Consider the following 17,074-nt stretch of genomic DNA (forward strand, 5'->3'; position numbering starts at 1 on the left):
CAAGTAGATATTTATAGTAGTATGGCATTTACAGTGTCTGTTAGTATGGTTGGGTTTGAGTGAGAGAAGACATTAGTGTCATCTGCAAATAAAATGGGTTTAAGGAAATGAGATGCATTTGGGAGGGAATTGATGTAAATGAGAAAGAGAAGTGGGCCAAGGACCTTACCTGTGGCACTCCAACAAGAGCAGGTTGTGTAGTGGAGCTAGCTCCATTTGTGTATACATACTGGGTTCTATTGCTAAGATAAGATTTTAGGTAATCAAGTGTCCTCTGACCCCGTAATGTTCGAGTTTTAGGAACACTAGGTCATGGTCAACTGTATCATATGCTTTTTGTAAGTCTATAAAAAGTCCATGGGGAAATTCATTTTTTCGAGTGCCGAATATATTAGTTCAAGCATAGTATGTACAATTGCATCATTAGTACTTTTTTTCAGTCTGAATCCAAACTGACAGGGGGTTCAGTATGTTGTGGGATACTAAGTAGGAGTAGACTTGTTTGCGAATTAATTTTTTGAAGATTTTAGATAGTAGGGGCAAGTTTGATATGGGCTTATAATTGTTTAATTCAGTTTAATTACCTCCTCTGAGGATCAGGGTGACTTTGCTAAATTCTCCATTACTCTTATGAATGCAAACATTGATCCTGATATTAACCTCTTGTTAAACAGCACAAACAATCTTAACAATAATTGCTATTACTACAGTGCCAGTCAGGTTAAAGCTGTACTCAGTGACAAGAAGAATACAGTGGACCCCCCCATAACGATCACCTCCGAATGCGACCAATTATGTAAGTGTATTTATGTAAGTGCGTTTGTACGTGTATGTTTGGGGGTCTGAAATGGACTAATCTACTTCACAATATTCCTTATGGGAATAAATTCGGTCAGTACTGGCACCTGAACATACTTATGGAGTGAAAAAATATCGTTAACCGGGGGTCCACTGTATAACAGTATTCAATTACAATATCTTATCATTAAGTAAACACTATGATGACCTCATTGCACTTCTTAATACTCTAAATATTAACATATTCTTTATCATTCTCACTGAAACCTGGCTTAAACATGATTTAACAGACATCATTGTCTTACTTGGTTGCACAGCCATACACAACTGCAGCCTGATCAATCAGGAGCTACTGCTATCTACTACTATAATGAACTAAAATGTATTAAATCTACTTGCACCAGGGATGAATATGGTGAATATATATCCAAAATACATATCCAAAAACCTAAAAAAAGCCATATCAGTTCGAGCAGTCTACAGACTACCTCACACTAATACTTACATAATCAGTGACAACTTAAAAAACACGATAACTGACTCTGAGATGAATAAACACCGCCTGCTACTTGCTGGTGACTTTAATATAAATCTCATTTTCAAGCAGCAGACCCCCAAATTGCTGATTTCACAAATACTATGAGCGGCTGCTTGCTACTACCATCTATAACTAAGCCAACAAGAGTCACAGAGACAAGTGCCTCACCACTTGATCATATCTGCACCAATATTATTTCCCCACTGAAAGCAGGCATAATAACAGACAACACTACAGACCACTACCAAACTTTTCTCATAACCAACTTGGGTAGACTGACTCAGGACACGACTAACATCTCTTTTCGACTGCATGATGAGCCATCGGTAAATAATTTTATTACTGCCCTACATAACACTGACTGGTTGAGCAAGTTAGCGGACACCCACAGTATTGATGAAAGTGTCAAAATATTCCTACACAAAACCCATAACCTCTATAATAGACATTGTCCAATGAAACGAAGGAGATCTCAGCAAAGAGACTAAACAGCCCCTGGCTTACAAATAGTATACTTAAATCCGTCAATAAAAATCATGAATATGAAAAACAATTCAGACAGGGCCTAATAACAAAAGAACTAACTAAACGATACACCTCAATGTATTTACTTATCTAATACGGAAATCCAAACAAATGTATAAAGTAAACAGATTTAATGAAATAAAAGGTGATATGAAAATGGCCTGGAAAACTCTCTCTGAAATTTTGGGCTCTAGAAAACTGTCTAGAAACAGAGAAATTAACTTAGCAAAACCAGAAGAACCACAGATACAGCCTGTAGACACTGCCAACAAACTTAATACTATCTTCTTTTCTACTACAGGGTCAAAACTAGCAAGCAAAATCCCATATGCAAATACTCAGCCACTAGAATACCAAACTGGTAATTACCTAAATACTCTATATATAGCACCAACAAATCCTACTGAAGCCTCACTAATAATTAAATAACAACAATCATGTATAAAAAAAAGCAGGTCATGTGCTGTCCCCCATTACTGCAACACTATTTAACAAGTGTGTTGAATCTTCAACATTGTCATCCATACTCAAGATGGCAAGAGTCACCCAGAGCCTTAAAGGAGGTGATCCTACAGAACTAAATAACTACAGACCAATATCTAACTTGCCTTTGCTCTAAAATCTTTGAAAAAATAATACACAAACAAATCTACTCCTATCCCATAACATACTGAACCCCTGCCAGTTTGGGTTTAGGCCAAAAAAGAGCACAAATGATGCAATTATTCAGATGCTCGAATTACTATATACAGCAATTAACAAAAATGAATATCCTCTGGGGCTTTTCATAGACCTATGGAAAGCATTTGATACACTAGACCATAATATCTTGCACCTAAAACTAGAGCATTACGGGGTCAGAGGACACTCAATTACCTAAAATCTTATCTTAGTGGTAGACACCAGTATGTATACACAAATAGAGTGACCTCCAATACACAGGGACGTGCACTAGGTCCTCTACTCCTTCTTATTTACATCAATGACCTCCCAAATGCATCGCGACTCCTTAAAGCAGTTCTACTCGCAGACGACACCACTCACGTCTTCTCCCAGGTGCAGATGATCACAAACTCCAGTGCCAGACAACACACCCCACAACTCTTCAAAAGCTTGAACTTACTTAATATACAAAATATACATACTTATTACTGTGCCTACTATATATACAGAACATTAAACTTCAATATCAACCCTCCACTCAAACTTCTAGACAGCTTCAACAGAGCACACAGGCATAACACGAGGCACAAAACTCTTTTTGACATCCCTCGTGTCCATCTCATACAATGCAAAAATGCAATGCACATTGTGGAAAATACTGTATATTTTCCGAAAATACAGTGTATTTTGTATGTAAATTGATGGAATATGTTGTAGTTAATAAAAATTAATTTGTAAATAAAAAAAAAAGAACCAGCGAGAGTGGTGAGCGTCGCAGGGGAAGGGGGAGGTGGCCATTGTTTTGAACTGGGCAAGAGAACGCTAGTGAAAATCCTAAGAATTTTCGTTGTTCTAGAGGTTAAATTGTGTTTAAAACCTCTCAAATAGTAGCCGAAATTGTTGGATTTGCAGTCCTGCAGAACATGAGAATTAGACGACTGGACAGGGCTCTGTAATTAGATGGGAACAGGATAAATTAACCCAGGTGATGTCTATTTATGTTGAAATTCTGGCCAGTATTTTCTTCATATTTTAGGCATGGGTTTGTGTATGACACACCAAGTAATCTCCAGACAAATTAGTGAGTGTTAATATTATAATTTCTCCTTCAATGTATATGTAGTCATTCATTAAATTTAACATACAGTCTACATATTTATATTAATGTTGTACCAGAATTCCTGGTGATGTATATTTCATTTGCAATTAACCCTTTGAGGGTTTTGGTCGTACTAGTACGTCTTACGCATAGGGGTTTTTGACGTACTAGTATGCATAAATTCTAGCGGCCTCAAATCTAGTGGGAGTAAGCTGGTAGGCCTTCATATGAAAGAATGGGTCTATGTGGTCAGTGTGCACAGTCTAAAAAAAATCCTGCAGCACAGTGCATAATGAGAAAAAAAAAACTTTTACCATTTTTTTGGAATAAATCAGCGACTTTGCAGTGTATTTTTGTATGGTATTTATTGTTGTATTCTAGTTTTCTTGGTCTCATTTTATAGAATGGAAGACATATTACAGAAATTGAGATGATTTTGACTGGTTTTACAATGAAAGGTACCTTGAAATTGAGCTCAAAGTAGCAGAAATGTTCGATTTTTACCAAACTTCAAAAGTAAACAAATCGTGCCAAGCGTGCAATACACGTCAACTGGTGAGTCTAATATTCTTTCACAAGTGCACCAATAATATTTATACCATTTTTTACACTAATGCAGTAGTCTGCATAACAGTAAATCTTATATTTTTTGTGAGAATAAAAATTCAAAGTGGAAAGCAAAAGAATATAAGAGGGGCCTTGAGACGTGACTAATGACTAGAGGAAATGTCATTTTAGTGCCAGGAATGTCTTTCTTGTTTATTCTGGACCCTATTCAGAAATTGGCATCTTTTGAAATTTGTGTGAAATTGGCAAAATTGCTAAATTCTGACCACTGTACTGGATAGTTCCCATAAGGAATATTGTGAAGTAGATTAGTCCATTTCAGACCCCCAAACATACACGTACAAATGCACTTACATAAATACACTTACATAATTGGTCACATTGGGAGGTGATCGTTAAGCGGGGGTCCACTGTATTCTACCAGTCTTCACTTGTCTAGACTTAATTAAGTAGTCTATAAGCACAGTGGTCCCTCAATTATCGTCCATAATCCGTTCCAGGAAGTGGGACTATTATCGAAATAGACGATTTTCGAATCAATTTTCCCCATAAGAAATAATGTAAATACATACAATTTATCCATTCCTGACACCCAGAAGTATTAAAACAAAAAAATTTTTTACATGAAATATAGATGTAGTACATATACAATACAATGGCACATGATGAATGAAACATTAACAGAATAACACTTACCTTTATTGGCGATTCTTCTTAGTGTATAGAAGACTGGAGGAGGAGACATTGAATTACTGTTTGGAAGGGGAATCCCCTTCCATCAACACCTCAGGTACCAAGTGCTTTTCTGGGGTTACTTCTCTTCTCTGTTTCTTAATACCACTAGGGCCAGCTTGAGAATCACTGGAGTCCTGTCTCGCAAAAAAACTGTCCAGAGAGCTCTGTTTCTGGTGTCTCTTTAAAACTTCCCTAAAATGGGCCAAGACTCTGTCACTGTACAAGTTGCTGATATGGCTTGCAACATCCTTCTCAGGGTGATGTTTCTCCATAAATCTTTCCATCCTACCCCACATATCAAAAATCTCCTTAATTTCTGAAGAAGTCACCTTCTTCCATCTCTCTTCCTCCTCCTCTGCAGCAAGATTCTGAGCTGCGATCTGTTGCTCTTCCTGCTGAAGCTCTTGCAGCTCCTCAGTGGTGAGCTCTTCGTTGTGGTCCTCCACCAACTCTTCCACATCCTCCAAACTCACATCCAACCCCATGGAACTCCCCAGTGCCACAATAGAGTTCACAACTGACATAGGCTCATCAGGGGCTGCCTCAAACCCTTCAAAACCCCTCTTGTGGACACAATCTGGCCACAATTTTCTCCAAGCAGAGTTCAAAGTCCTGGTAGTCACTCCCTCCCAAGCCTTACCTATAAGGCTTATGCAATGGAGAATACTGAAGTGTTCTTTCCAAAAATCTCGTAGGGTCAAGTGAGTGTCTGAGGTCACATTAAAGCACCTTTCAAACATTGCTTTGGTGTAGAGTTTTTTAAAGTTTGAAATGACTTGCTGGTCCATGGGCTGGAGGAGAGGAGTGGTATTCAGGGGCAAGAACTTTACTGTAATGAACCCAAACTCCTTCAGAATTAGGTCATCCAAGTTTGGAGGATGAGCAGGTGCATTGTCCATTACTAGGAGGCACTTGAGATCCAATTTCTTTTCCAGGAGGTAATTCTTCACACTAGGGCCAAACACTTCATTGAACCACTCAACGAAAATGTCCCTTGTGACCCATGCCTTATTATTAGATCTCCAAAATACACACAATTTACTCTTCATAACATTGTTTTTCTTGAACACTCTGGGATTTTCAGAATGGTACACTAGTAATGGCTTCACTTTGAAATCCCCGCTAGCATTAGCACAGAACACGAGCGTCAGCCTGTCTTTCATAGGCTTGTGTCCTGGCAGTGCCTTTTCTTCCTGAGTAATGTAGGTCCTCTTTGGCATTTTCTTCCAAAAGAGGCCTGTTTTGTCACAACTGAACACTTGTTCAGGTTTCAGTCCTTCAGCCTCTATGTACTCCTTGAATTCCTGCACATATTGGGAAGATGGAAGGAATATTTTGAGGAATTGTTAAATGTTGATGAAGATAGGGAAGCTGTGATTTCGTGTATAGGGCAAGGAGGAATAACATCTTGTAGGAGTGAGGAAGAGCCAGTTGTGAGTGTGGGGGAAGTTCGTGAGGCAGTAGGTAAAATGAAAGGGGGTAAGGCAGCCGGGATTGATGGGATAAAGATAGAAATGTTAAAAGCAGGTGGGGATATAGTTTTGGAGTGGTTGGTGCAATTATTTAATAAATGTATGGAAGAGGGTAAGGTACCTAGGGATTGGCAGAGAGCATGCATAGTTCCTTTGTATAAAGGCAAAGGGGATAAAAGAGAGTGCAAAAATTATAGGGGGATAAGTCTGTTGAGTGTACCTGGTAAAGTGTATGGTAGAGTTATAATTGAAAGAATTAAGAGTAAGACGGAGAATAGGATAGCAGATGAACAAGGAGGCTTTAGGAAAGGTAGGGGGTGTGTGGACCAGGTGTTTACAGTGAAACATATAAGTGAACAGTATTTAGATAAGGCTAAAGAGGTCTTTGTGGCATTTATGGATTTGGAAAAGGCGTATGACAGGGTGGATAGGGGGGCAATGTGGCAGATGTTGCAAGTGTATGGTGTAGGAGGTAGGTTACTGAAAGCAGTGAAGAGTTTTTACGAGGATAGTGAGGCTCAAGTTAGAGTATGTAGGAAAGAGGGAAATTTTTTCCCAGTAAAAGTAGGCCTTAGACAAGGATGTGTGATGTCACCGTGGTTGTTTAATATATTTATAGATGGGGTTGTAAGAGAAGTAAATGCGAGGGTCTTGGCAAGAGGCGTGGAGTTAAAAGATAAAGAATCACACACAAAGTGGGAGTTGTCACAGCTGCTCTTTGCTGATGACACTGTGCTCTTGGGAGATTCTGAAGAGAAGTTGCAGAGATTGGTGGATGAATTTGGTAGGGTGTGCAAAAGAAGAAAATTAAAGGTGAATACAGGAAAGAGTAAGGTTATGAGGATAACAAAAAGATTAGGTGATGAAAGATTGAATATCAGATTGGAGGGAGAGAGTATGGAGGAGGTGAACGTATTCAGATATTTGGGAGTGGACGTGTCAGCGGATGGGTCTATGAAAGATGAGGTGAATCATAGAATTGATGAGGGAAAAAGAGTGAGTGGTGCACTTAGGAGTCTGTGGAGACAAAGAACTTTGTCCTTGGAGGCAAAGAGGGGAATGTATGAGAGTATAGTTTTACCAACGCTCTTATATGGGTGTGAAGCGTGGGTGATGAATGTTGCAGCGAGGAGAAGGCTGGAGGCAGTGGAGATGTCATGTCTGAGGGCAATGTGTGGTGTGAATATAATGCAGAGAATTCGTAGTTTGGAAGTTAGGAGGAGGTGCGGGATTACCAAAACTGTTGTCCAGAGGGCTGAGGAAGGGTTGTTGAGGTGGTTCGGACATGTAGAGAGAATGGAGCGAAACAGAATGACTTCAAGAGTGTATCAGTCTGTAGTGGAAGGAAGGCGGGGTAGGGGTCGGCCTAGGAAAGGTTGGAGGGAGGGGGTAAAGGAGGTTTTGTGTGCGAGGGGCTTGGACTTCCAGCAGGCATGCGTGAGCGTGTTTGATAGGAGTGAATGGAGACAAATGGTTTTTAATACTTGACGTGCTGTTGGAGTGTGAGCAAAGTAACATTTATGAAGGGATTCAGGGAAACCGGCAGGCCGGACTTGAGTCCTGGAGATGGGAAGTACAGTGCCTGCACTCTGAAGGAGGGGTGTTAATGTTGCAGTTTAAAAACTGTAGTGTAAAGCACCCTTCTGGCAAGACAGTGATGGAGTGAATGATGGTGAAAGTTTTTCTTTTTCGGGCCACCCTGCCTTGGTGGGAATCGGCCGGTGTGATAATAAAAAAATAAAATTTTTCAGCCGCTTTCTGGTCCGAACTGGCAGCCTCACCCTGCCTTATCACACTGTGTATGCCAGTATGCTTCTTAAATCTCTTAAACCAGCCTCTGCTGGCCTTAAATTCACTCACATCACCACTAGTTGCAGGCAATTTCTTTACCAAATCGTCATGCAACTGCCTAGCCTTTTCACAAATAAGTGACATCATAAGACTATCCCCTGCTAATTGTTTCTCGTATATACACACCAATAATAACTTCTCAACATCTTCGAGTACTGGTGATCTCATTTTTGTCAGCATATTTACCCCCATCCTTGATTTCCTTTTGTTTGGCTATGATGGAAGATATGGTTGTACGGGATTTGTTATACATCCTGGCCAGTTCGCCCACACTTATGCCACTTTCACATTGTTCAATGATGTTTTTCTTAAATTCAATCGTATTTCTCACCACCTTTACCAAAGGCTTGGCACTAGGAGCTTTCTTTGGAGCCATGGTAGCTTATTTAGCACTTGCAAGCACTAGACTCAATGGAATATTATGAAATATTTCGTATGAACACGTGAGGGGACCGTCGCTCACTGGTAAACAATGGCACACCGGCTGGGAAGGGAGGCTGAGGTGGCTCAGAGCCGTGAGTACGTGTCCAGGACGAAAGACGATTATCGAGTTAACGGACCATTTGTGAGCCAATGTTTAGACGAAATAACGGGACTATTTCTGAAATGGACAACTTTCAGGCCGGATGGTTATTGAGGGACCACTGTATTAGGTTAAGCCTTCCTGAAATGCCTGAGCATGATAGTGGCTTTCTTTGTGCTAATCAAATTATGAAATGTAAACACGAATTGTAACCTCAGCAAAGAAATAAAATTTTATTTTATTTATTTTATTTTTTGTACTTCTGTTTGGTATGACATCCAAAGCTTTTTGCTCTAATTCAGTGATATCTCGGCTAAGACTATCTTTCCTCTGTTGCAGCATATTTATGCTTTTAATCAATTCGGTAACCCATATTCTTCTTCTGTACCATCAACGCTCTCTCTCAATATGTGATCTTCTGTAGTAAATATAAATTAAAAATTACCTGATTGTTGGTCGTGGGCACACTTATTAACCGTAAGTTAACTATCTATTCCTGAATTTCCCTCACCCTGTATTGTGGCCACGTGACTAGGGGGTTAAATACAGTAATAAATTGCCACCAACGGATCTGGCGCAGAGACTTGTATCCACGATTTGTTGTAAATCCTCTGAATTATGTTGTTAACTGCCAGGTAACGTTATTAAACCGTGTGGGACTCAAGAGATAGAAACTGATAAGGAGGTGCTCTCAGCACAGTCCTTGTCCAAAAGATGGCTACCAACGTCCATCTTCCTCACTAGTTCATTGGAGAACTGCTAGGTGTTTCTACGTGTCTAATTTTCCCTACTCATTTCTATCTAATGTAAAAATATTAAGCCTAAAACTACATATTCTATTAAGAATTAAAAACTAATTATATTATTAGCTCTTAATTCTACTTAACCCTTAAACTGTCCAAGCAGATCTACGTTCACGTGCGTAGTGCTCGAAAAGTAGATGTACATTTTTTTTTTTACATATTTTCAAATATAACAAAAAAAAAAAAGTAGATCAAAGTTTTTTTACACGTTTTCAAATGTAAAAAAAAAAGATCTACTTTTTTTCATACTTTCAAATGTTGAAAAAAACATAGATCCATGTTTGGACAGTTTAAGGGTTAAAACCTGTACTCTATCAAATTAGTGTAAACATATCAATAATTATGTACTGACTCATGACTTCCACTGCATATTTTTGTCGGTGTGGATTCTAATGGCCTCTAATGCTTGTTACAGTGATCATGTGGGATTTCTCGAGCTCAATAAATTTCCTCATCCTCAGTGGTACATGTTTAATACAGACCTTGTATGCTTCTATATTCAGCTTTTCCAGGCACTGGTGGGGATTTAGGGTGTTCTTGTCTGAGTAATAATAATAATATAATAATATCTTTATTTCTAAAAGTACAAGTCTGATAGTTTTTGGCTTATTTGTTCCTAATAAATTTTATGGTTGTTGTAATTAAACTTATGTACATCCCTTCTTTTACAACAGTGTTGCAGTTCCTTAACCTTGATTTTATACTCACTTGTACATACTTCTATGATGTGAATATCAAATCCAGGGTATTTTCATTTCTAGTGGGATTAGTTATCTGTTGGTTCAGTGAGTACTTTTCACAAAGCCTCATTAGTTCCCTGGTATGTGCCTGTTGAGCCAGGGTGCTTCCAGGTGATATTTCTGGTATGACGTTGTGTTGAGCCATCTTCCATTTTATAAGCGGGAGATTAAAATTGGTGTGGGATTCTCTAGCTTATCCAGACAGCTATCTATCTTCCTTAACTGATCTGTGAATTCCTCTGCAGAAGCTGATGGTGATTTATATACTAGGATAATTGCCACATTCTTATTTCAAGCTTTAATGCCTAGAATTTTTACTGTATAATTCGTAGAATTCAGCAATTCTGTGGAACAGAGAGTATCTTTCACATAGAGTCCTACTTTTCCCTGTGGCCTATTATGTAATTCTATCATGTCAGTACATGTTATAGTTTTCTATCTTTAGCTCTCCATCCAAAACATCCTGTTTGTGCTCCAAACATGGTATTTACTTCTGAGAGGAGCCCACTTATGTAACTTTGTCATTTTATTTTATTTCATACCTTGAATGTTTGCAAAAAGGAAGCAGGATTTACCATTTCGATAGTTTTGATTTGTTGTAATGTACTACCTGGTATGGCCCCTGATGCACATAACCCTGGTTTCTCCAGTGCTGATTGTGCATTTGGCTGTCTATTTGACCCTGATGGGCTGATGCCTGGCTTGGTATGTCCCAGTGTTGTACCCCTCTGTAGCATTTTTTTTCATGTTTGCCTCTTTCTTTGGTCCAATCGTTTCTCTTTATTTCTAAAAAGAAACTGCTGTTCATTTTTCATTTCTCTGCAGTGCCGAATTCCTTTTACATGGTAGTCTGGACAGCTTAGGCCATATTATCTGAAGTGTGTTGAAGCTTTGTACATCACTGGATGGAAGTACATGTACCTGCAGTCTCTGTCAAAGTGACACTTTCCCTTTCTCAATATGTTCACACAATTTCTGTTGTATTTATGCCATTATGCTCTCCCATATAAGCAAATCCTTTTTGCATAATATCTGCAGAAAGTTCTGCCAGGTGATTTGAATTCTCGTTTAGTTTCATCTAAGCATATTTCTTGCGGGTTTTTGTTTCACGTGTTCCTCCTATAGATTTCTCTTCCTTTCCTTTTTCTCTATGTTATATACCCATTTTTTAGTCTTTTCCTGCTTCCTCTGAATGATGGTCTCCACCCTTATTTCAGCTCCTTTATTTTACCTCCTCTCCTTGTTCCCTACCCTTTTTCTCCACTATATATATCTGGCAAGCTCCTCAGAAACTTTCTTACACTTTCTAGGTTTTCACTTTTCGGTACTTCCCTTATGCCTGGTCAGCTTTCCAACTCACTGGGGCAAATCCAGAAACCTCTTTCTTGTTTTAGGTCATTTCTCGTGGCTGAATTAAGTTTTGTACAAGATACATGAGATGTTGTTCCACATATTTCACAATGATAAAACTTTATTTCTACAAAGTGCAATTTACAGTCAACTCGGGAATGGTTCACATTATTATAGAAAGCCCTTAGTTATTCAAAGCATTTTGGGCAGCCTTTTAACTACTGCAATTTTCTGCAAAACAATTTGTTGGTAAAAAGATGGCTAACAAGAAAAAAAAAAAAAAAAGGGAGGGGCAAGTCTCAGTATATACTGAGACTTCAGTTTCAGTATATACTGAGACTTTTACCATTAAATGTACATATCATGTAGTACATAGGTATCTCAGTGTTATCATTTAAGTACACGCCGGATCACCAACTGGAGAAGACCCGGGCCAAAAGTACCAGCAAATCCCTAATGAATGAATTTAAGTACATCCTACACAGGTACAGTCATACCAAGTCAGCTACAATGAGTTGCTGACTCAAAATCAACTGCTCTTTTCTACTTTGTTGCTAAGAGACAAAACAAAAATAATTTATTCAGTATACTTAAGGAAGGCTATTATAATGTGAATCTTGTAGTGGGAGAGCACAGTAAATTATGTGAACCTATCACTCAGTGTGAAAGACTTGGCATGACTAAATATATGTACTGTATAATAATAATAATTATAATAATAATAATAATATTAATAATAATAATAATAATAATAATAATAATAATAATAATAATAATAATAATAATAATAATAATAATAATAGGTATCCTGTAGCCCATTAGTAATGGTCAATTCTCAACTAAAAATACCTAAGCTTGATTTCCAAGTGAAGAGAGACATACAGGCAGGTATCCTTACACCTGCAGTTCATTCACCTAGCAGTAAATAGGTGCATTATTATTATTATTATAATCAAGGGGGAGCACTAAACCTGTAGGATTATGCAGCGCCTGTGGGGGGATGTAGAAGGTATTCAGGCTTAATTCAGGGAACTGGAGCACAGATCCAATTCCCTAGATCAAGAGCCCCTCACCAGCATCAAGTAACCTTTGAGGGGTAAATAGGTGCAATACATAGCATAATTAGTTAACAGTTGTGGATGTTGTCCTAGGACAGCACACCAACAGGAATGTACTTTCCTACTTAACTTTGTTAAGTTATCCTGGGTTTGATAGCCCTATCTCTTCTATACTTTATGCCAATGAAAGACTCTTGAAAAAGGTAACTGGAGGTACCCCTCCCCTTCCTCAGACCAAACTTGACTATCCCCGAGGCACAGCATGACCCTTACTGATGCAGCATGTTCACAGGAACATAGCAACAATGACACATGTACACCACAGACTGAGAAATATTTTAACCTACCCTCAGCACCTCCTCGAAGACAGGGTTGAGTGTGTGCTTCTTGACTTTGGTTTTCCTCTTGCCACTCTTAGACTTATCAGGGAGGAGATAAACTTTGACGTACCTGTGTGTATTAATATGTGTTACATATCTGTTGTGAATATGTTGGAAATATGTTGGAAATGCTTTTTCAATTGCATTTACAAAATAATCACAATATATGGAAAAGTGTAGTATAAGTTTAAAAAACATCAATAACATTAATCCACAAAATCCAAAGATAAGAAAATTATTATTAAAAGCAATAAAATACATACAGTATACTATAGATATATACAACATTACAGTACAGTATTGTACAGTATAAACCTAGCATTTTTTAATTATCTCAGGTTACTAACCCTCCTGATGATAATTTGAATGACATCTACTGTACTGTACTTCTATAATCAATGTACAGTTGGTACTGCCTCAATATATAATTATTCTTATATCAATTCAGTTTCACATTGCAATTATACCCACACAAGTAAAAATTTACTGGATAAATTTATTTATTTATTTATTTAGTAATTTTAGCATACATACAGAGGTACAAAAAATACAGGTAAGAGCAGCATGCCAAAGCCACTTATATGCATAGCATTACGGGCTGGCTTAAAATTAACTTAAGATTAACTAAGCAATGATGAAATCAGTAATAAAACATTATTGTAAACAGATAACTATAAAGCACAAATGAGTATTACAAAGACAGGTCATATGGTTGCTTGCATTGCTGTACATTCAGTAGAATGTAGTATTCTGTTAGGTAGTGTATTTAAAAAAATAATAAAGTTAGATTGGGTCCTAGGTTTAATAAGGTTCAGTTATTCAGTATTTATTTGGTTTTGGGTGAGTAAATGATCTTTGAGAAGAGACTTGAATTTATAAACAGGTAGTGTTTCTTTTATATTTACAGGTAATGAATTCCAGATTTTAGGGCCTTTTATGTGCATTGAGTTTTTGCATAGCGTGAGATGGACACGAGGAACATCAAAGAGTGATCTGTGTCTTGTCTTATGGTCATGTGTTCTGTTGAGGTTGGCAAGGAGATGTTTGAGGGGAGGGTTAATATCAGAGTTAAGTGTTCTATGTATGTAATAGGTGCAGTAATAAGTATGGATGTTTTGTATGGTGAGTAGGTTGAGTGTTTTGAATATTGGTGGAGTGTGTTGCCTGTAGTGAGAATTTGTTATCATTCTAACTGCAGCCTTTTGTTGGGTAATTAGTGGTCTGAGATGGTTAGTTGTTGTTGAGCCCCATGCACAAATTCCATAGGTGATATAGGGGTAAATAAGAGAGTGATAAAGGGCCAGGAGGGCTGACTGTGGAACATAGTACCGTATCTTCGATAGTATGCCTACAGTCTTGGAAATTTTCTTAGAAATTTGTTGTATATGTGTATGAAATTTGAGTCTATTATCGAGGTGGATTCCTAAGAATTTTCCCTCTGTTAGCTTTGTGATAGGTGATCTGTTTATCGTTATGTTAAGAGGTACATCTGTAGCTCTGCTACCAAACTGAATGAAGTAGGTTTTGTCAATGTTTAGTGAAAGTTTGTTAGTCCTCATCCAGGTAGATATTTTCTGTAATTCGGTATTTACAGTATTGGCAAGCATGACTGGGCTCGGGCGAGAGAAGACGTATGTAGTGTCATCTGCAAAAAGTGTGGGTTTGAGTAATTGCGAAGCATTTGGTATGTCATTTATGTATAGGAGAAAGAGAAGAGGGCCAAGGACACTTCCCTGTGGGACACCAACTGTAATTGGTTGAGCGGAAGAGCTTGCCCCATTTGCGTACACATATTGGCTTCTGTTGCTGAGGTAAGACTTGAGGTAGTTGAGGGAGTGCCCTCTTATACCATAGTGTGACAATTTTACGTGGAGCAAGTCATGGTCAACTGTATCAAAAGCTTTACGTAAGTCAATGAAGATCCCCAGTGGGACTTCTTTTTTCTCTATTGCAGTGTATATATGTTCTAGCATGTGTATAATAGCATCATTAGTATTTTTATTAGGCCTGAATCCAAATTGGCAGGGGTTGAGAATGTTTTGGGAGATGAGGTAGGAGTAGATTCGTTTATGAATTAATTTTTCGAAGATTTTTGAGAGAGGGTGTAAATTGGATATTGGCCTATAGTTATTCAACTCTGTTTGGTCTCCTCCTTTATGGATCGGGGTGGAAATCATCTTTTTTTTTGTTCTTGTATATATATTGCACCCACGACACTAGTTATAACAATTACTCTCCAATTTACTTGTTGTTATTATAACAATCATTTCAAATTTCTCCCATTAGACCAGATAAGCTGCTGTAAGTCTGAGTTCTATACATTACTAATATACTATGTTTTGATCAAAAATATTTACATATTGTATTGTACTATAATATAAATAACAAGAGTCCCTCCTTGTTTGCCAATATACCATTTCAATAATAATAATAATAATAATAATAATAATAATAATAATAATAATAATAATAATAATAATAGCATCTTAAAATAATAAATTATCCTTTAGTTCACTGTACATCTCTCCTCATCTTGTTAATGATGGCACAAACATTACATAGGTGACAATGGATCTATGATCACAATGAGTGTTACTCTATATAACTCTGAATACAGTATTTTGGATACAATATTTGAGAGTCTGCTCATTATACATTATATTTCCCCCAAATTTACACAAGTAAATAAACAGTATTTCTTTCATATATTATTATTACTTCTCGCAGGATTTCTTAGGACCTATCTCAAAAATATTAGAGTTCTCCCTAATTTTCATACTATACTTTACTGTATATATCTAAGGCAAAACTCGCAGCATTGGACTCAAGTTGGACAAATTTAGATTAATAATGGATACCAAAAAGTACTATTTTGCCAGTCGAGTTGTGGATGACTTTTTTGGGTTATCCCAGGTTCTCTACACATATGCTGCTATGTATAATAATCTATATAATTGTAGTTGTGTATACTTGAATAAACTTAGTTATGAGCAGAACAAACTCTGAAGTACTGTCCCGTGGCTCAGTTGTGAACACATTCGCCTCCCGCTGAGTGTCCGTAGTTCAAACGTTGGTCATGTCACCTTACATCTGTCCCTATTCACCTAGCAGCAGCAGGTACCTGGATGTTAGTCATCTTACATCTGCTGTCCGTGTTCACCTAGCAGTAAGTACCTGGGTGTTAGTCAACTGGTGTGGGTGGCATCCTGGGAGACAATATTAAAGGAACTCACTAGAAATAAGACAGACAGTCCTGGATGACACAGTAACTTTCTTGGGTTATCCTGGGTGACTGACCCTCCACCTGGGTTTGAATATAGGCTGGACGGATATATGAGTAGGTGTAAGGTGGATCTACCTAGAGCATGAGCCAATAGACCTACTGCAGTGTTCTTTCACCTTTATGTCCGTATATCCAAGCATTAGTTTCGTATATCTAACATCTGCACACAAACTAAGCTGCTAAACCATTCAGAGATGGGTGTTCTAACTCCTGCGAAGGGATCTTGCTTCCAGGGAACTGGAGCTCCTTGTCCTTAGATCGAACCTGATTACCTCCCCATTTCCCAGGAGACGCCTGACACCTGTGGGTTTAGCACTTTCCCCACCTTTTTTGACAAGTTTATATATCGTTGACACCGTCGTGTGCCAGCATGTGGACAACCACTGCTAACAATCCTTCACTCTGCCTCACCTTTCTTCCACTTATCTACATTACAAATGAATGATACAGAGTGCAATTAATTAATGTAGTTGTGCCAGAGGAATGTTGGAACTACATTTACAAGTGTGGCAATTAGTTTTGGTAGTGCGATAATAAATTTTAGTAATGTATTTTAAAGTGATCGGTCACTGATGGCAAAATGTATCACTAGTATTGAGTGTTCCATCAGTCGACCATCTATGAAAACAGTCTTTACTTCTCTTAACTTTTGCTTTTACATTCCCCACATTTTCATTCCTCCATACCAT

At 38.0% G+C, this 17,074-nt stretch overlaps 1 protein-coding gene across 1 annotated transcript in view; it reads right to left on the reverse strand.

The window, feature by feature from the left end:
- Nucleotides 1-17,074, reverse strand: part of LOC128693029 (synaptotagmin-like protein 5) — a 65,791-nt gene that overhangs the window by 23,311 nt on the left and 25,406 nt on the right. Inside the window, exon 2 of the mRNA XM_070081895.1 lies at nt 13,070-13,172. Coding sequence (XP_069937996.1) covers nt 13,070-13,172 — 103 coding nt within the window. The remainder of the gene's footprint in view (nt 1-13,069; nt 13,173-17,074) is intronic.

This window comes from Cherax quadricarinatus, chromosome 6 (genome assembly GCF_038502225.1).
Source record: "Cherax quadricarinatus isolate ZL_2023a chromosome 6, ASM3850222v1, whole genome shotgun sequence".
Classification (NCBI taxonomy): Eukaryota; Metazoa; Arthropoda; class Malacostraca; order Decapoda; family Parastacidae; genus Cherax; species Cherax quadricarinatus.